The sequence below is a fragment of the Thalia democratica genome, chromosome 7 (genome assembly GCF_965202585.1).
Source record: "Thalia democratica chromosome 7, ktThaDemo2.hap1.1, whole genome shotgun sequence".
Lineage (NCBI taxonomy): Eukaryota > Metazoa > Chordata > Thaliacea > Salpida > Salpidae > Thalia > Thalia democratica.
In genome coordinates, this window is record NC_139171.1 from 41,812,065 (window position 1) to 41,831,911 (window position 19,847).

The 19,847-nt window shown below is 24.9% G+C and overlaps 3 protein-coding genes across 3 annotated transcripts; all 3 read left to right on the top strand.

Annotated features, from left to right (window-relative positions):
* Positions 1 to 1,891: 1,891 nt before the first annotated feature.
* LOC145841768 (ferrochelatase, mitochondrial-like) lies at positions 1,892 to 8,357 on the top strand. Its single transcript, XM_082949123.1, has 3 exons — positions 1,892 to 2,393; positions 3,704 to 3,939; positions 7,329 to 8,357. Exons 1-3 carry the CDS (start codon positions 1,897 to 1,899, stop codon positions 7,775 to 7,777), a joined length of 1,182 nt encoding a protein of 393 aa, XP_082805249.1. The 5' UTR covers positions 1,892 to 1,896; the 3' UTR covers positions 7,778 to 8,357.
* Positions 8,358 to 9,056: 699 nt separating this feature from the next.
* LOC145840383 (N(4)-(Beta-N-acetylglucosaminyl)-L-asparaginase-like) lies at positions 9,057 to 15,362 on the top strand. Its single transcript, XM_082947629.1, has 7 exons — positions 9,057 to 9,195; positions 9,641 to 9,794; positions 10,339 to 10,516; positions 11,465 to 11,715; positions 13,189 to 13,303; positions 14,856 to 14,982; positions 15,149 to 15,362. The coding sequence occupies exons 1-7, from the start codon at positions 9,084 to 9,086 to the stop codon at positions 15,271 to 15,273; spliced, it is 1,062 nt and encodes a 353-aa protein (XP_082803755.1). The 5' UTR covers positions 9,057 to 9,083; the 3' UTR covers positions 15,274 to 15,362.
* Positions 15,363 to 15,910: 548 nt separating this feature from the next.
* Positions 15,911 to 18,522, top strand: LOC145840499 (cytochrome c oxidase assembly factor SCO1-like). Its single transcript, XM_082947783.1, has 3 exons — positions 15,911 to 16,202; positions 17,056 to 17,323; positions 17,774 to 18,522. The coding sequence occupies exons 1-3, from the start codon at positions 15,919 to 15,921 to the stop codon at positions 18,017 to 18,019; spliced, it is 798 nt and encodes a 265-aa protein (XP_082803909.1). The 5' UTR covers positions 15,911 to 15,918; the 3' UTR covers positions 18,020 to 18,522.
* The last annotated feature ends 1,325 nt before the right edge of the window (positions 18,523 to 19,847 follow it).

A 19,847-nucleotide genomic window follows, 5' to 3' on the forward strand; every position in this document is an offset into this window, starting at 1 on the left:
AATAAGTATTATTATTTAAAAAAAACAAGAGAAATGAATAAAAATAAATTAAAAAGAAAAAAAAGCTACCAACCAAGGGTAAGGGTTAGGGGTAACAGAAAAAAAAATAAATAAACAAAACTAATAAAAAAGTTAAAAAATAAATAAAAAATTCAACCCCTGCACAAATGTCTGCTTGTGAAAAATGTCTACTTGCCCAAAAGTGTCTTTGTGCAAAAGTGACCCTTTGTGCAAAAGTATCTTTGTTCAATTTTGTCCGCTCCTGCAAATTTGACACTTACCCACTTACAATATGTCATTAAAACTATAAGGCATCAAAAAGCTTTATAAGCAAAAAAGTTAGTTTACTAAACAAAAAATAAATTAGTTCCTATGTAAAACTTATGTGATAGTATGATTTATAAGTATTTTTTTATTTCATAAACAAACTTTACTTAAAACAGGGTGGCCATAAACTTAGAATAACATGGAATTTGACAATTTAGGCAAAAAAACCTGGAAATACCTAGAATATTAAACAATTTTTACATGTTAAGTAGTAAAATTTTGATTTAACATGAAGTCTCATATAGATAAAAGTTTTTTGTCAATTATCAACAATTTTTTTAGTTAAAAAATACATTTAAAGTAGCTTTACAGTATCTTTTCAATGTTGTATACTACTTAACAGTTTTTAACCTTAACCTTAAACTTAACTTTAAACTAGAAATAGACCAGAAAACATGTAATTTTAAAAACCTAGAAAAAATTAAGAAAAAGTGAAAGAAATTTCTCAAAAATCAATGGTGATTCTGTTCAAATTTGAGATACATTCCATTCTGTAAAATTTTTTTAGTACAAACTTATAGATAACAATTTTTTATTTTCAACTTTTTTATAATTTTAAAAGTTCACTATAAATACACCTAATTTTTGTTTTTTTTTTGTCTAAAGATCATTAATTTTAACAATACTTTCTTGAAAAAAGTTATAGCAGTTAGTTTATTTTATATAAAAAACATTCTTTCATAAAATGATTTATAATTAGTAATGAACTTTTAAACATAAGTAATGAGTAAAAGTTTAATTTAAAGAATACTTGATAAAAATTGAAGGAGAAGTAAGTTTTATGAAATAAATAATTTTTGTTTTAAGCTTGTACCTTCTAAAAGGAATTTTTTAAACTCACCAACTATGTTTCCATACACTTTAGAATTACTTTGAGTTTTGTTAAATTGTGATAGTGTTTATTCTACCTGGAATTTAATACTTTTTGAAAAAAATCAGGAATTTTGAACAGTTTTTACTTGTAAAACAATAAAGTTTTGATTAAATATGAAATAACTATTATATACAATAAAAAGTTTATACACTATTCAGAGTTTTATCAATTGTAAAAGATGTTTTAACTATCTTAACAGTATTCATTACTAATTTTTTATACAAAAGAGTAACATCAAAACTTGTACTTAAAACTCTCAATGAAAATCTAAAAACCTGGAAGAAATATATAAAGTTTAGTGGTTGTTTAGTAGGTGCTATAAAACTCTAAAATTAAAAAAAACATAGTGTCCATCATTACCTAACTCTGTACAATAAAAATTTTCACATAACTTGAAGTATTTGTATAGTTTATTTTTTAGATAAATTTTAAGTAAATTAAATATTAAACCTTTTATAATATGCTAAAAATTTCGAGTAGGGATAGTTATGAACTTTATTTTATGAAGAAAGCTGTGACTTAAACAGTACAGCATTTACAAATTAGATATTATAGCAGCTTTGTTTATGCTTAAAAAACCACTCAAGTAAAATGGTTTACTGTAAAGTAAAATTTTTTGCTTTGATGTAACTAATGGTAATCTTTTAAAACTAGCACCTACCAATTGTTATTACTTATATTTGCAGAGCTTAAAAATGTCTTCTATGATGAAGTTAAATCATAAATTGAAAGTTTCTTTTTTGAACAATAAAACAACTCAAAACTTTGTAAGGAGTTTTAGCTTGAGTCCCTGTGCTAATCAGAAGCCTAAAACTGGGATTTTACTATTAAATATGGGTGGACCAGAAAAAACTACTGGTGTTTACGATTTTTTGAAAAACTTATTTTCTGATCCAGATTTGATACCAATTCCATACAAAAAACAGCTAGCACCTCTTATTGCTAAAAGGAGAACTCCTAAAATTATCAAACAGTATTCTGAAATTGGAGGTGGTTCACCTATAAAAATGTGGACTGATTTGCAAGGTCAAGGTATGGTTGAAATTTTAGATAAACTTAGTCCAGAGACTGCTCCTCATAAGCATTACATAGGATTCAGATATGTCCCAACATTGACAGAGGATGCACTTGATATGATGAAAAATGATGGAGTTGAAAGAGCAATTGCTTTTACTCAGTACCCTCAATACAGGTAATTATTCTTACTCACTAGTTCAAAGAAATTAATAAAGAATAATTTTAAATTTGGCCATAAAATAGGTAAGACAAAGTAAATAAAACGATTTCAATTTTCTATGACCTTCAAGAGTCTCTTTAATAAGGTTGCCACACACTTTTGATGGTTTTTAGTAGATTCATTTTTTATTATGTTTAGTTAGTTTATAGTTTATTATTTAATTCTTGTTAATTAGAAAAAAGATTTCAATTTTAAGGTATAGCTATTCACCTACCACTAGCTTACTACTTTATTTTAAAATTTAACTTTTATATGAGTGCTGAAATTAAAAATTATAGTGATTACAACATAAACAATAAATGAGAAAAACTGAATTAAGTTATAAATAAAATACTCTAGCTCATTACATTCTAATAAAATTTTTGTTCAAAATATTTAAAAACTTGCTACAAAAAAAATCATAAATAAAATAGATTTAAAACTGAGTTTTGCTGTATAAAGATAAAAAGTAAACATGCCTTTTTCTAAATTAATTATAAATAAACATTTTAATGTTTTAAATATTAGGTTTTTACAGTTTTACTCTCTTTTTGACATCTTTTATAGCTTATCTTTTTTACGTTTATTAAATAATCTTTTATTTTATCTAGCATAGTGACAACCTTGCATCAAATAAAAAAATATTTTAAATGTATTTTGTTTATCAAAAATTAAGTTTAATTTTGATAAAGAAATGTTTAATAAGTGTTTTTTTCACTTAAAATTATATTTTAAAAACAACATTAAATTAGTTGTATAATTATTTAGCAACTTTATTGCTTTTTACTCTACATTTTAACTAAAGTAAACTTTTTACAGTTTGTGCTTAGTTAAGCAAAAATTTCTATAAAAGTTAAATATATAAGCAAAGTTTTTGTTGAAGTAGTTACATTTAAAACTGGTCTTTTTTAGTAATTTCGAGATTTTAAAATGATATATTTAGATTTAAATTTGATATTCGTATTCCAACTCATTATATAAAAATAAAATATGTTGTATAGAAGTAGCTAAGTAATATCTTGTACAATTAGATTTTTTTTGATATATTTAAAGCTATGGTTAAAAATTATTATTAAGGTAAAGTTGTATTTAATTAAGATACTTGTTTTACACATAACTAGAAATATTTTTACAAGCTGAATTCTAACATATATGTATATAAATAACATAATGTTCTCATAAAAAATTGAAATTCTTTAGAAAATCTAATTAAACTAAATATTTTAAGTATAACTTTTTATGCATCAGCTTATCAACACTCTTGTTTTTACATCTTTATATTGCAGCTGTTCAACTACTGGAAGTAGCTTAAACGCAATTGTCCGCCATTACAAGAAGCACCCAGAAGGTGCAAATTCTATGGATTGGAGTGTAATTGACAGATGGCCTGTTCATCACAGGCTTATTGAAGCTTTCGGTGAAAGAGTTTTAGATGGATTAAAAAAGTTTCCTGATGAAGTTAGAGATGAAGTAGTTATTTTGTTTTCAGCTCATTCACTCCCAATGTCTGTTGTCAACAGAGGTTTGTTAAGTACTAAAACTTTATGCAATGATGCTTAATATTTTTTTTTTGACACACTTGCTTTACAGATACATTTAGTCTAAATACTTCTACTTGGTTTACTAAGATTGTATTGCTAATGATATTAGTAGAGTCTAACTTTTTTTTACGTTAAAATTGACACTTGTTAAAAACCCTTTTTGAAGTGTTGACTTTAAGCTAATTTGTAAGAATTATATGAGTTCAATTAACATTGAGACATACATTTTTGTCTTCTACCACTTATAGCAATTTACCTCAATTTTATAGATTTTTTTTTATCAATGTTGAATAAAACTAGTAAAAAACAGATTTTTAATTTTTCTTTGAAATATAGATTTATATAAAAAATTATACAGTATTTGTCTTTTATTACACTGACATATGTTTCTGTGTGTTAAATGAGTCAACACACTTCAACTGAGCTCTGTAAAAAAAAAAAAAAATACTGTAGGAAAGAATAGAAGCTGAAGTAAATTTAAATATTACACTGACATTATAACAATTATCCTAACTTGTTCAACACACATAATTTTTTTTTAATAATTATAAATATTATATAGTTTTATAACAGTAGGATTTAACATTAAGTATTTATCTATTATTAACCTATAAAAACCTATAGCAATTATTTTTATTTTTAATGGACACATGTATGTACCTAATTTAGCTTCTATTCTTTCCTACAGTATTTATTTTTTTACAGAGCTCAGTTGAAGTGTGTTGACTCGTTTAACACACAGAAACATATGTCAGTGTAATGAAAGAAGGATATTGTATAATATGTTATTGTTATATATTCCAGTGAAGTTGTTTCACTAGGATCTTTTGTTTACAAACGCTTAAATTTATATCTGAATAGTTAGATTTGCATAAGGTATTTTAAAGCTAAAAAAGTTTTTATTAATTTTCAAGTAATACACTGGTTTCTCTTTTAAACGCCTTTTTAATGGTGTAACTAATTATATCTCGAAGTATTTAATTTAGTTCTTGCTTAAAAGTTTTTAATGATTGTTGATCTACAATAAGTTTAAAATTAAACAAACTCTTATTTGGGGTAGGGAGTACTTGGGTGATGTTTGATGGACTTATGAGTCCACATGATTTGGATGTGTTTTTGCTTCACTAAGAAGAATCTGAAAAAAAAAATTGCAAAAAAAGAAGTATGCCACCCAAAAAACTAATTTTGACCCCAAAAATCACATATTTTTCGATTTTTTAACTTAAACAGTAATAAAATCACTAATACCTGTCCTAGGCTTATAATTTATATCTTAAATGAAAGCTTATACTTATTGACATAGATTTAGAGACATATTAACTGCTTTTGATGTATTATGACGTCATAATCACCCTAAATGTGCAAACTTTGTCTGTAAAATGGTGCTTTTTGAAAATTAAAACGCATAGCTTGTTAGTGATTTTATAAAAAAAAATTATTATAAAACAGAACATTTTAGGTATACTAACTTACCTTTAAAAATTTTGGTTATGTGTTATGTAAATTAGTGGGATTTTTGATGTCATAGTTCATTTAGCTATAAGTGTTTAAAAATCCTTATATAATTATTCAATTAGCATTACAACAAATTAGGAAATATTAAAAAGTTATGATTTATTATAGGCAAGATAATGTTGTATGGCATTGAACATTAAGTTAACGATTGCAAAATAAAGACTCTTACGAAGTAATAAAGAACATTGCAAAATAAAATGAACATTGTACTGTATCATATAGTATTAACACTTAACATTATTGCAAAATGACTGATACTTTTAAAAGTTTTAGTAAAAAACGGCTGTCACATGATTGATATAATCTAATGGACTATCTGTTTGATATAGTTAGGTAAACATAATACTCTTAAAGATTAAAAAAAATTATCATTTAACTTTCTGTGTAAGACACCTGTTCTACTAAAAAATCTATTCAGATATTGTTTCTAGATGAAGAAGTAATAGATCTTTCATTAGAAACATTCTATTCCCCTTCAATTTTACAATCTATAATAAAATATATATGTAAGTTCAGCAAATCACGTTTAGGTGGGTGTTTCCACCTCAAATTATTTCCATCTTGAACTCTCTACTACTGCTTATTTTTTTTTTCCTTATACTTGAGTTTATATTAAGTACTTTTATTTGTTTATAGGTATGTTTTGTTTATTTTAGGACTTATAGGTACAAAAGCTTGATTAAGGCCATAGGGTGAGTTTTTTTATTATTAAAAAGTAACATTAGCTCTTATATAAAAGCTTTAAGTATAAACTACAAGCCAGTTTTTAAAGAATTTAAAATTTTATTTAACTTTTGAGATATTGTAATTTTTGTAAAAAAGTTCTGGTACCAACGTATAAACTGCAAATTTCTGTGGGTCAATTTTCTCAGAAATTATAAAAATCACTAAAAATATATTTTCTTCTTCATTTTTCAGTCAAAGACCTTAAACTTTTAGGAAACAATCCTTCAATAATAAAAGTAAATAAAAATTAAGTGAAATTAAATCTTGCAGGTATCAAAATATTAAAAAGTAAAAACATAGATAAAAAAACAAAATATTTTTTTTTTTCAAAATAAAAATAAAATCGTGCATTTATTCGATTTAAAAATTAATAATGAACTTTCTGTGAAATTTTGAAGAATATTGGTTAAAAATTGAAGGAGAAGAAAGATTTTTTTTTAGTGAAATAGTCTTTTATTATGTTTTTAGTTTGCACTCTCCATTAGGAACCTATTGAGCACACCAGCTTTTATTGCTTATATCTCAAAAGTTTTTTGAGTTTTTTTAAAGCGGTTAAAATGTATGATAGATCAGATAAAACTCTACAAAATAAGATCAACTTGTAAAAATCAACCCTATGGCCTTTACAGTATTTTTTTCAGTTTTTGGCTCATAATAAGTTTTTTTATAATTTTCTTATAAACTCAGACTACTTCCGGCTGGATTTTTTTCCTCAAAAAGTGACAATCCTTTTATATATTGCATTCGGTTTTAAAAACCAAATAGTGGAGCTAAATTTAAATATATACCTCTGATAAAATTGTTTGATAAAATTTTTAATTAAAAATAAGCTCTTTATTCTTTTTAAAAATATCAAATTTCTATACTAACTTTTATTTTTTTGACGTCTACAAGTTAAAGCACTTGAGACTTAAAAAAATTTGTTATAGTACCTGAAAGTACATATAAAAGTATACATGTAAAACATATACTTAGTTTTTATTGTTCTAGCTAGTCAATCTATCACCTATATTTGCCAAGTTTCAAGTAGATAACCAAAAGGCTAATAATATCTTGAGTATATATATCCTAAGTAAAAAAAAATGAGTTTGCTTTATTTTCTACTTATAAATTTTACTTTAATTTTTAGGAGACACATACCCAGCGGAAGTTGCTGCCACAGTGAACGGGGTGATGAATTATGTTAAATGGTCAAACCCTCATAGATTAGTTTGGCAGTCCAAAGTTGGTCCAATGCCGTGGTTGGGAGCCCAAACAGATGAGTCTATTGAGGGTTTAATCAAAAATGGGAAGAAAAACATTTTGTTGGTGCCAATTGCTTTTACGAGTGACCACATTGAAACACTTTATGAGCTTGACTTGGAATACATTGGTGATTTTGAAGACAAATGTGATAACATTCACAGAGCTGAATCATTAAACGATAGTCCAGTTTTTATACAAGCTATGGCAGAAGTTGTAAAGTCACATTTGGACGAAAATGAGAAATGCACTAAACAGCTTGAGTTGAGATGTCCGATGTGTGTAAATGAAACTTGTCATCAAATGAGGAAATTTTTTATTGAAGGAAAGATATAACACATACATTCAAAATTTTGTTAGCTTAATTTTATCTTAATCATTTCAGTTAGAAAATTCAGTAAGGAAATAATTTATTTTTGTATAACTTTGATTCATGGAATAGTTTGTATATGAAAATTTCCATTTAATTTTAAGCTTTAGTTAAACATTTATAGTTTTTTTTTGCTGATAGAATTGAATGAAATTTAGGTAAAGATACTTAAATACAAGACATTAAGATTTAATTTAAAAAGCTATTAAACACAAGTTAAATTGCATTATTTATAAAAACTTGTTTTTTTTAAAGTTTAATGACAAATCTTTGTAAAATTCAAAAAAAAAAACTTCAAATGGTTTTATCTTATCTGTTAACAAAAGATGATTTATACTAGTGCTTAGTAAACTAGCATAATTTAAAAGTTTAATAAGTTTATATTTTTAAACCACACAAAAACCAAGCTTATATAACATACATAGCTTTCAATATAATATGGTTTAGTATTGTAATAAAATTATTTTTTTAAAGACAACCAGTTGATATATTTGTGAATTTTTTATCAGTTAACAAATAAAATTCAAAAAAAATCGTTAAATTAAATTTTAAGCATTCTTATTCTTCATTTGTATAGGCAAAAATTTTGCATTTATTGCTACCATGATGAATAAAAAAGATATTACTTTAAGTTTTGTATTTTGCTTATATTGCATATACAGTCGATTTTTTTCGATTGAGTATTTTAGGTAAAAATAATTTATTTGTCAAACATTAAACTATATTTAATATATAATGAACTATTTTATTTTTTACAGACTGTTTTGTATAATTTAATAATGACACACAAAAGTTTTGCGAAACTCTAATACCCGTTTTTTTTTAAATACAAGCTTAAAAACTTAAAATGATCTACATAGACATTACGATTAAAATATATTAAATATTGGCTATTGAACAATTTAACTAGTTCTCTACTAATTTAAAAAAAAGTAATTTTTGATGTAAAATAGCTAATGTTGTAACCATTTTAAGTTAAAAAAGGTTATTTATAAGAGTTTACGAAAAAATATTTCTTTTTAAAATATTAAAATTAGTTAAAAATATTATAATTTGTTAGACATTAAGAATTAAAGCGAATATAGTGTACTCAACATATGTAAATAATTTAATTTAATCATCAAATTGAAACCTAAAGGTTACGTTCGTATCGTAAGTTTTAGTATTCATATTATACCTTTAAATAACTTCATAGTTTCTAAATTTTTTGTTAAAAAAGTGTTGAAAAAATTAAGGTTCAATTACCATTCGAATGATAAAGTTTTATTAAAAATGGTAAAACTTTTTTCACTTTTCTACATACTACTTCATTGCAGTCATATTATGAGCCTATCTTTGCCAATTGTCATAAATACATGGCCGTGGCCACAAGCTACTGATGCAGGTTTACTTCAATTTGATTTTTTTATTGTCCTAAATATGTTTTCCAAGTCTATTAGTGTGTAAATTACATTATAAGATATTTTTTATTAAAAACTAGGTGTTGTTTGTCACAGATAGAAACTAATAAATTTATGTACTTTAAAGCATTAAATGATGAAGTTTTTTATAAAATTCTTTATGACCGTTTTATTAATAATATTTATGGTTTGAACTTGGCTGAGAACTTATATCTCTTTATTATTGTTTCTTCTTTCTACCTATTACCTACTAATTGTTGTAATAATAAGATTTTGGCACATTACCAAAATATTAAACCATACAACTTTAAAAATTTCAAAAAAATTAACAAAATTTCCAAAGAAAATTAAAAGAAAACATGAAAGCTAAGTGAAATTTTATTTTCTTATGTAGTCCAAGGTCTAAATAATAGAATTAGTTTGATTAAGGTTATGAGAGCCTGATAAGCTCCGGTGATCCAGTTGAAGCAGTTGTCGATGGATGCACGAAATGTGAAGAGGATCAGTGCGATGGGACTGTCGGTTTCGGTGGATCCCCGGATGAAGATGGAGAAACTACTCTTGACGCAATGGTGATGAACGGGTTAGTTGTATATTTTAATTGATCACTGGAAAGTAGATCCTTTCTATAATTTTTAATTAGCTAACATTTTCCTTTAGATTATCCGCCATCTTACGGTTTTCTTTTTTATATAGTAAAATTAAGATGCTTAGTTATTTGAACGGTCGTTAGCTGCTTATGAAATTTTTAGTTTATTAATTTTGAAATTTCTTTTTGCTACAGAGTTTTTAAAAACATCATTAGATATCAAAATAATAAATAAAGTTTTTTATTCTTTTTAAAATACTTATAGAAAGTACATTGTAGTTAAATATATGAAACGTAATAATAGTTTTTAGTTATTATTAATATAAATTAAAAGCCTATTAATGTTTATTTCGTTAAGTTGGTGAGTACATTAACCATTTTTGTGTTAAGTTAAGCCAGTTAACTATTCAAAGCCAACAATAAAATTTTTACATTTGCAAATAATTGAACTTGACTATTTTTTTCTTAAGGATTTTAAGAATTTTCAAATAATCCAATATAAATTTAGATTTTTACATAAGTGTTGTATTTTAATTAGAACAACAATGGAGATAGGCAGTGTAGGAGGTATGCGTAGAATAAAGCAAGCAGTAAAAGTTGCCAAGCATGTACTGTATAACACCAAACACACCTTGCTGGTTGGTGATTCAGCTTCAAAGTTTGCTGTCGAAATGGGGTTCAAAGAAGAAAGTCTTTCTACCAGTACCTCATTAAAAGTGAGAAATTTCTTTATTTGTAGTTATTTTTAATTTGTTTACTTAAGATGACAGTATAACCACACACTCAGGCTAGTCTAATTTGTAAAACAACTCTAGCTAGTTTGAATTTATAATGATTATTTGAAAGTTTCATACTGACTCAGGCTATTTAGTTTTTTCTAAAATATTTTCAAGCTAGTTGAAATATACTATGAAAAAAATTACACTGTTTTTTTTTTATTAGATGAGATTTATAAATTTTATGCTTTGTGGGTAGCTTTACTTTAATAATATTATAATATTTTTATCGGACTGCTGAAATAAAAACATACGATGATAACATTTTTTTATGAGTTAAGGTCATAAATGAAGTTAGTGCTATACAATTGCTCTAGACTGTTATATTTAAGTTTAAACAGTTAACTATAGCTTTAGATTTAAACTTTTTTAGTACTTTTTCAGTCAATGGTTATAGTTATCAGTAATCTCTTATTTGAAACTAATTAAAGTTGTATAAAGATTAGTTTTTTTTTTAAACTTTCTATACACACATACTGTTTAAAGTTTTAATGTTTTGACTTTTTAAGTTTTTACAGAAAAATAATGTCAAACATTGTATTAAAAACCAGAGTTTGTAAGCATATAATTACAACTATGCTATAAATAATTTTGGAAATTTATATATAGAAGCCCTAGGTAAGAGTAAATTGTGCAAGGTATAAAATTTTTAAAGACTTAAATAATCTCCGGTTAGTTTTTAGTCATTTGCCTGGGTAAACTGCAACCCTGGTATGTTATAAAATGTCATTTATTAGTTTAAAGAAAAAAAGTAATTTACATCTTTAATAGTTTGAATGAGATTCTTTAAATTTAACCTTAAAAAATTATACAACTTCTGTTTATTTAAAACAAACTAAAGTTCTGTTGACTTTATAAGTTCTAAATGCTAGCTGTATAAACTATCAGAAATGGAACGATTGGAAGACTAATAATTGCCAACCAAATTTTAGAACTAGTGTAAAACCAGATCCTACCAAATCATGTGGCCCATACAAACCTGATTATAATGTAAATACTGAAGAAAGTAAACATTTAAGATGGAACCGACCAACTTTTGATCAAGGTAATCATGATACTATTGGAATGATTGCTGTTAACAATGATGGGCGAATTGCAGTTGGTACGTCAACAAATGGAGCTAACCACAAAATACCTGGGTTTAGTTTTTAATGTTACATTTTAGTTTTACTGTGTTTAAGTTAATCTACAAACAAAAATGTGTATTGTTGAAGACAGTCTTAATAAAAAAAATACGTTTTACCAAAAACAATTTCTACTTCTTTTAAAATAGCCCAGGTCTTAAGTCAGTTTATTAATGAAAACTAAATTAAAAATTACATTTTTTAGATAATAGTTGTTAATCATTGTAATGTAATTAATTTAATCTGATGTTTTTTACAGATGAACTAGAATTGCTATAAACTATAAAAATATTTAAAATAAAAATTAAAAAGTGCTGGAAATTACATTAGAATTATTTAGTTTTGCAATATCTTTTTTTTCATGGTAAAAAAACAAGCTTGTTTTAAGTAAAATTTATTTTTTGTTCGAGCTAAAAGTTTTCAGCTAATATTAAAGTATACATTTGTATCAACTATTTTTTGAACCTGTTTTGAAAGAGTTGTTTTAAATTTGTATAATCACTATTAAATAATCTTTTATGTCTTGTTTACATGTTTTTAAGCATTAGTCTCCACAACCAAATATATTGCTCAATGTTCACTGCTGTTTTCAGTTTTACCATTGTCTCTATACATATTCCTTATCAGTTGCATAGTTTTGATTTCTCTGATTTTTCCTTCAACATTTTCTGATTGTGAGACTGTTCGTGTTATAATTACACATGTTCAAACATATTAAACTAATTAAGACAAAATATAATAAAACTATTTCTGGTGCATAGTTTTATTAAAACATTTAAAACACACGTTTCATAATAAATAGTTTTTTGTAAAGTTGTTTCGACTAAGAATTTTGAACAAAAATATCTTAGTTGAGTTAAACTGAAATAAACACATTTAGATATTTTTAGAATATATAATGACGTGTTAATCGAGTGTACAATTTGAATATATAACTAACCAAGAGCTAAAAACAGGGGTCGGAAGGCTTTGTTTGTCGCGGACCGAATTTCAAAAATAAAAGTATATGCAGACCGCATTTGTGTTTTTAGTTTTTACTCTTCATAACAGACCTGAAACATCTAGTTTAAGTTTTAAACTACCCTAAGTACTTAAGACCTTTTTTTATTTTTTTTCTCTGCATTTTGAATCCCAGAATATCTAGTGTAAGATTTTTTGTTCTACTCTTTGCTTAAATATAAATTCAAATTAAACACTCGAATATTACATTATTTTATTATCTATAAATTTGTTGATGTTTTTTTTTCTCAGTTTACTTTTAGTAAGATATTTCTGTTAAAAAAGTCTTAGTCGAAAGATCTTTACAATGTCACTAAATGAATCTATAAAATAAGATTTATGAAGTATTGAAACTTTAATATGTTGAGTTTAATTACTAAGTAGAATTAGTTTTAGTTTTATAGTATATATTGAAATTTAAATACTTCTTTAAATACTTATGTGCTGAGAAAGTTGTTGCTTTTTATAAACCTTGTATATTGATAACAGAAGAGTTGGTGATTCTCCAATTGCTGGGGCTGGAGCTTATTGTGATGATGAAGTTGGTGGTGCGGTTGCCACTGGAGATGGTGACGTCATGATGAGATTTCTTCCTACCTATTTAGTTTGTAAATTTACCTTTTGTTGATAAAAAGATTCAATTAATTAAAGTCTGTTGGCTTACCGTATTTAGGATTAATAAATGGGTAAATTTTTTTTAGATTGGTTGTTGTATATTTTTCTCTGTTTAAAAAAAACTTGAAAAGTAAAAAACTAATCATAGGGATATGGTAAATTTGTAAGAGAGTGTTGAATATCTTTACCTAAATATTATCATAATTTGAATAACTCTCTAAAAACAAATCTTCTATTACTCTCTAAAAACAAATCTTCTTTTACTGATTTTTAGTAAGAAAAATTGAATTTTGTTAATGTTTTTAGCAATCTTGTAAACATTAAAATAGTTTCTAATGATAAATTGTACACAATTCTATATTAAAAAGTATTAATTAACATTTGTTGTTTTTAATAAAAATAATAAAACTTTTATAATTAACTTAAAGTATAAAAGTTTTAATTTTTGACTAAGTAGCTACAGAAGAAGAACTAAAAATAAGTAAACAAATTTGTTATACTTCGTTTACTTTTTTGTGTTAAATTTTAGTTTTTTAACTTTTACTTTTACTCAGTAACTGTCAGTTTTAAAAAGGTTTTTTACAATCGAAAAAATTAAATTATCTAGTAAAAAATCTAATGGTCTTAATTTAATAATACTTGTAAAACTACTTTGGAAATAAATTAAATATTTAAGGTTTTTAAAGTAGAAAAAGTTAATTTTTACTTCTAAAAGTCATGTACAGTTTCCTATTTTATAAGATTTGCTTACAAAAAACAAAGTTTTGTTTTTTAAAAGGAACGAAAGTTTTTTAGAACAAATTAAAAAAAAATTAAGTCAAATAAAGTATTTTATTTTAAGGAAAAATTCCAAAGCCATTAAATATTATGTTTTTGTTTTTTACCAAACCATGAAATTTAAATTAAGCTAATTTTAAGTTTTGCTGCTGCTTGAGGAAAAACACAGTTCAAACTTTTTTGATTACAAGTTCCATTATTAAAACTGACTTAAGAAGTACATTAAAATATATTCTAATTAATTATTATTTTATTATTATAGGATCGATTGTTGGAAAACAAACCAAGATCTCTATTTCATAGAAGGTTAACAAATATTTTTTTGTTTTCTCAAAAATTTATTCAGCAAACACCAAAAGAGCTCGTCAGTGCTGCAAATAAATAAATTTTATTAGAATAAATTTTTGAGAAAATGAAAATGTATTTCTATTTTATATTAACACTGATATGTTTTGTGTCGTATGAATTTTTATAAACTATACACTCGTATAATTTATGGTATTAAGTCTTTGTATAGTATAGGTATTCTATATAAAACATTTTTAAAGTTTTCTGTTGCTAATAAAAATTTACAATTGTAATAAAAGTAAAAATTTTTAGATAGAAAATTGGTAACGACACATTTTAAGATTAGCTTACAAGAAAAATATTTTATTAAATTTATTTATTTGCCATAAATCTTAGCCAAGTTACTAACCAGGGTAATTGATTAACATCAGTGCTTGTGATTTTCATGTAGAAAAAATATAATTTAACATTTAAAGGTTGTTGAAGAAATGCGTAGAGGTAAGACTCCCATTGAAGCTTGCAAAGTTGCAATAAACCGAATAACTACAAAGTATCCCGAATTTCAAGGAGCTGTAGTTGCTGTTAATAACAAAGGCGTTGTTGGTATGTATTATGTCGATAGTATAATACCAGTTTTTTAGTATTTATGAATTTATTTAATTTCGTTGTTCATTGATATTATTAAAGGTTTATAAAGTGTTTGTTTTTTTCCCTATTTTTATTCAACTTTTGTGTATATTTTTATGCGCGACTTATTTTTAATCAACAGGGTCTGCTTGTCACGGTTTTAGTTCATTTGATTATTGCGTGAGGCAAGGTTCAACAACACAAATTATTCCTGTAACTTGTACAAACAATAACACGGTTGACTTACAAACTTCTAATCTCTTATAGTTCTACGATTAGAATGTTTTTTTATTAATCAAACATTATATTATTTTTATTCTCAAAAAGTTTTTATAACTAAACCAATTTAAGTTTTTTTTTTTAATGATTCCATAAATAACTTTTCGAACAAATTATTATTAGTAAGATTTTAATTATTTACACTTGTCTAAGAGTTTTTATATATACTTCATTATTGTTTTTATATGATATAAAATTTGAAAATTAAGGAAAAAAAGCTTAAAAGTTATCTTTTTGAAAGTTGTTATCAATTAAATGAAAATGTAAATATAAAAGTTAATTTATATTTGAAACCTCTCAAATGATAGAAACATTAATTTTTGCTTTAAATTTATTTTATTCAACAATCTTTTATTTCATACCTCATAAAAATTTCTTTTTAGCATTTGTATGTTTTAAAATTAAATTATTCTTCTTAAAACTGTTCAAAAAGTTTAGTATTTAGTAGTAATACATTTGACTTCTGCTTTGATTTGTTGTAAAATTATTAGGAAAAGTATTTCAGGAATAAAATATTTTTTACTGTATATTATTATGTACGTATAAAATTCTTAACTTTTTTGCTCATTTTGGTTTTATTGATTGTTTTGTCTAATTATTGAAAATTTAATTTGCTTAGGTATTTTTTAAATTATGAAAATGATGTTTCGATCAGTTTTATCGTTGGCAAAGAGAACTACTTACAGTAAAACATTAAATTGTTTCCAAACGAACGTTTGTAAATTTTCAACGAGCCACAAGTTTCAAGCTGGGCCAGAGTTGCCGAAAAGTAGCCAAAATAAAGATGGGTCCGCCATGGACAGAGCTTTTGACTGGAGAAAAGTTTTAATTGCAGCTAGCATAGGAAGTATAGGTATATTAATGATGAAACACTATAAAAATAAAAGGCTCAAGAAAATCGACACGGAAATGATAAAGTGAGCTATGGTGTTTAAAATATAAATTTTATTTTTACTGTTGTTCAAATATCTTTTGTTCAAAAATATTTTATATAAGTTAGCTTAATTAATAAAATAAACTTATAGTTTTCTTTTAATTTATTAGTGTCAAAACGTAGTTATTTTATTTAAATAGAATTGTTCATAAAGAATAGCTCCTTATTTAAATTCATTAAATTAGTAATTAATTGTGAAGTAATATAGATGAGCTATATAATTTTACAGTTTAAATATTATAATAACAATTTGCGAGGTACTAGGTCTACTGAAACTGACGTATGTTTCTCTGTAAAACTAGTAACATAGCTTCACGGAATTTTTAAAGAAGCTTTCTAAGTACTCTTTTTAGCAATCATATGTTTTTTGACATTTTAACTTTTAAATAACATTCAATAAAGCACATAGTAAATATGTAAATTGTTAATGTAACATTTTGATGATAGTTAAACTTGAATTTTAACTTTTCTTCTATGTTGAAAATGGATAATCTTTTATATTGTAGATATATCTTTTTGACTTGTAGATTTTTTTTATTGTTTAACTTTTATATTGACTTATATATTTACATATACATTTTTATTTTAGTTGTAATTTTTATTTTTGATGTACTTTTTTTTCATCTTAAATGAGATTTAATTTTTAAATCACAATTTTTTTTATAACAGAAATAAACAGTATGTATATTTTAAAAATTGAACTGCTTTGCTTTTTCTTCTCACATTGAAAGGAAGAAATAGTTTTATACAAATATTTATATTAATTAATATTAATTAATTAAAAAGTTTGCACAAATATTATTTGCTAGTTCTATTTCAAAACCACTACTTTCCAGGTCTTACGGAACTCCAAAACTAGGTGGTGATTTTTCTTTAATAGATCACAATGGAAAGCCGTGCAGTAATAAGGACTTGCTTGGAAAATGGTTGCTTATTTACTTCGGATTCACAAATTGTCCCGACGTGTGTCCAGAAGAGCTCGAAAAGATGCTTACAGCTATTGACATTGTGAACAGGAAGAAAAATCTTCCGAATGTTCAACCGGTTTTTATCAGCATCGATCCAGACAGAGACGATCCTGCAGCTATCAAAGAATACTTGGCTGTAAGTTTTCTTAAACTGTTTGAAAACTGGATTTTTAAAATCGGATTTTTAGTTTAAATGTCTAAAGTTGTATTTTTTGAATCAAACTGTAGATGAATGGTAAACTTTTAATCTAACTAGTATTTGATGACCCCTTATACAGTTATGTAGCTCATTGTATATTATCTAACACTATTTTTACAGATCGTTCACTATTTAAAACTAAATAAATAATTAAATAAAGTACTTAACAAATCAAATAAGGAGTTATTATTCATTTCTAAAGTAAAACTTTGCACAATTACTAATTTAATTGCTTCTGTTTTAAATTATACGTTTTTTAAGGCTTTTAACCTAACTCGTAGATAACGGTTTATTCTATTTGATTCAAACTTTAAAAGTATCTTCTTTGAAATCATAGTTTAAACATAGCGTTCATATTTATTATGTTTTTTAAATTTCAATTAACAGGACTTTTCTGAAGACTTCATAGGTTTGACGGGTACAAAAGAACAGGTCGACGATGCGACTCGAGCGTTCAGAGTTTATTATTCGAAAGGGCCTCTGGATGAAGACGAGGACTACTTGGTTGACCATTCAATTATCATGTACCTAATTAACAGCAAAGGGGAGTATTGCGAGTATTTCGGACAATCAAAGTCGGCTGGAGAAGTTGCCAGCAAGATTACGACCATCATGAAAAAAAGTGGTCTCTGAAAGGATCATATAAGCTATATCCCAAAAATACTTTTCATTAAATTTTCGTTATATTGAAAAAATTATAAGAAGCAGCAAGTTTTAACGCAGGTGTCACCATCGAAGCTATGTAATAGTTTTGAGGCTTAATTAATAATTTTTAAAATAGGGAATTAATATTTAAATATAAAGGATCAATAAATTTCAAATTTGATAAAAATTCTGGTTGAAAAAATTAACTATCCATAGATATTAAAAATTAGTTTTATAATTTAATTGAAAAGACACCAAAACTTTTTTAAAGTGTTAATTTTCAAGGTGTTACATAGTGAAAATTTAATTTTCAAATTTTGTAGAAATGCGATATTATGCGTACTTTTATATTCAACACATTTGTTCATTTCTTTCTTATTGATCTATAACTTTTGATATATTTTTAAACATTTTAGTACAGTATAGCTGTAAATTTTAAGTTTTAAAAGTATTTAGATAAATTTTTAAAATATTTTTCAGAGATTTTTTCACGTCGCTTTATTGGTTTTGTAATCGAAGTTTTTTTTCAATTTAAACTACTTTTTACCATTTATATATACTAGGTAATTTTTTTATTTAAGTTATTTATTTTACATTTAAGTACCACAATTTTAAATAAACTAGCTGCAATTTTCTAGGACTGTCCTTAACCTTAATCAAGTTTTTTTTATCATGAAGTTTTAAACATATAAATGTTATTTAGCATTAAGTTTGAAATTAAAGATTTCTTGAAATTGTCTTTTGTATAGCTTTTAAGTTCTTAAGTGTAAATTTTTACAGTTTATTGTATTTCAAACTGAAATAGCTTAACTTAGGCTTGTTTTACAAATATTTTAGTTGATTTTTGAAAGTTTCTGTAGTTTGTAGGCTTTCATTTCCAGCAAAACATTTTATAAATAGGCAATATGTTCTCGTTCTCATAAGCTTATTTGTAGAACCATTCTACTTTAAATAAAATATAAATCAACATCACTACATAAAGCTCATAACACCTTACTTGGTAACTTAATTAAAAATATGTTAGTGAAAGGTCAGAAAGAATCAAAATACTTTATATTTAGTGTTATTTTTTTTTTTTGAATTCCTAAACTATAAATTTGTTGACCAATTTTAAAAGTTTAGGGACTTATTTATTGTAGTTACGAGTAAAAAATCACGTTTGAATATTTTTAACCACAACTACTTTGCAAAATTCATACTAACAAAAAATTTCCCCGATATGTAAAATATAAACTGATGTTGCACTGTGGAGCCAAATTGCTTTTAACTGGAAATAGGTAATAAAACTTGATATTGCTCAACTGTCAATTGAATAGTTCAGTTTTAATTTAAAAACATTCTGTTTAATCAAATGTAAAAAGATTTAAAGTAGTAGTTTTTTAAAATGATTTTTATATTAGTTTGTATATTAAAAATAGGCTTGTTTTGAATGAGGCAAGATATACTCCCATGTTATTATTTTTTAGTTGTTGCAGCTTGTAAATGTTAAATAAAAGTTTTGGTAATGAGAAACACCCGTTCTTCTGATACTTTTAATGAACATTTAAAAGATAAGTTTTACACGGTGTTTTAGAAGAATATGTCAACTAAAAATAATTTCTAAAAACTTAAATTTTGTACAAATTAAAAAAAAATTGAAGTACAAACCTTGTATGTCCAATTTGAGTTTAAATTATCGTATTCTATGGAAATTTATTTAAGAAACAACAAAAAAAAATTTTTGTAAAAATTAAACTAAATAAATCTTTGAAGTTTCTTTTTTTAACTAAGTAAAAAAAAAAGAAGTTTTTTCTCTTACCGCTAATGTTTTAAGTTG

What these genes read in the sequence shown, in the direction of transcription:
- LOC145840499 (XM_082947783.1), top strand. Translation starts at nt 15,919, where the DNA reads ATGAAAATGATGTTTCGATCAGTTTTATCGTTGGCAAAGAGAACTACT. An exon ending in ATCGACACGGAAATGATAAA is followed by an intron (nt 16,203 to 17,055) that starts GTGAGCTATGGT and finishes ACTACTTTCCAG; the next exon opens with GTCTTACGGAACTCCAAAAC. An exon ending in CTATCAAAGAATACTTGGCT is followed by an intron (nt 17,324 to 17,773) that starts GTAAGTTTTCTT and finishes TTCAATTAACAG; the next exon opens with GACTTTTCTGAAGACTTCAT.
- LOC145841768 (XM_082949123.1), top strand. Translation starts at nt 1,897, where the DNA reads ATGTCTTCTATGATGAAGTTAAATCATAAATTGAAAGTTTCTTTTTTG. An exon ending in ACTCAGTACCCTCAATACAG is followed by an intron (nt 2,394 to 3,703) that starts GTAATTATTCTT and finishes TTTATATTGCAG; the next exon opens with CTGTTCAACTACTGGAAGTA. An exon ending in AATGTCTGTTGTCAACAGAG is followed by an intron (nt 3,940 to 7,328) that starts GTTTGTTAAGTA and finishes TTTAATTTTTAG; the next exon opens with GAGACACATACCCAGCGGAA.
- LOC145840383 (XM_082947629.1), top strand. Translation starts at nt 9,084, where the DNA reads ATGGTAAAACTTTTTTCACTTTTCTACATACTACTTCATTGCAGTCAT. An exon ending in GACGCAATGGTGATGAACGG is followed by an intron (nt 9,795 to 10,338) that starts GTTAGTTGTATA and finishes TATTTTAATTAG; the next exon opens with AACAACAATGGAGATAGGCA. An exon ending in TAATAACAAAGGCGTTGTTG is followed by an intron (nt 14,983 to 15,148) that starts GTATGTATTATG and finishes TTTAATCAACAG; the next exon opens with GGTCTGCTTGTCACGGTTTT.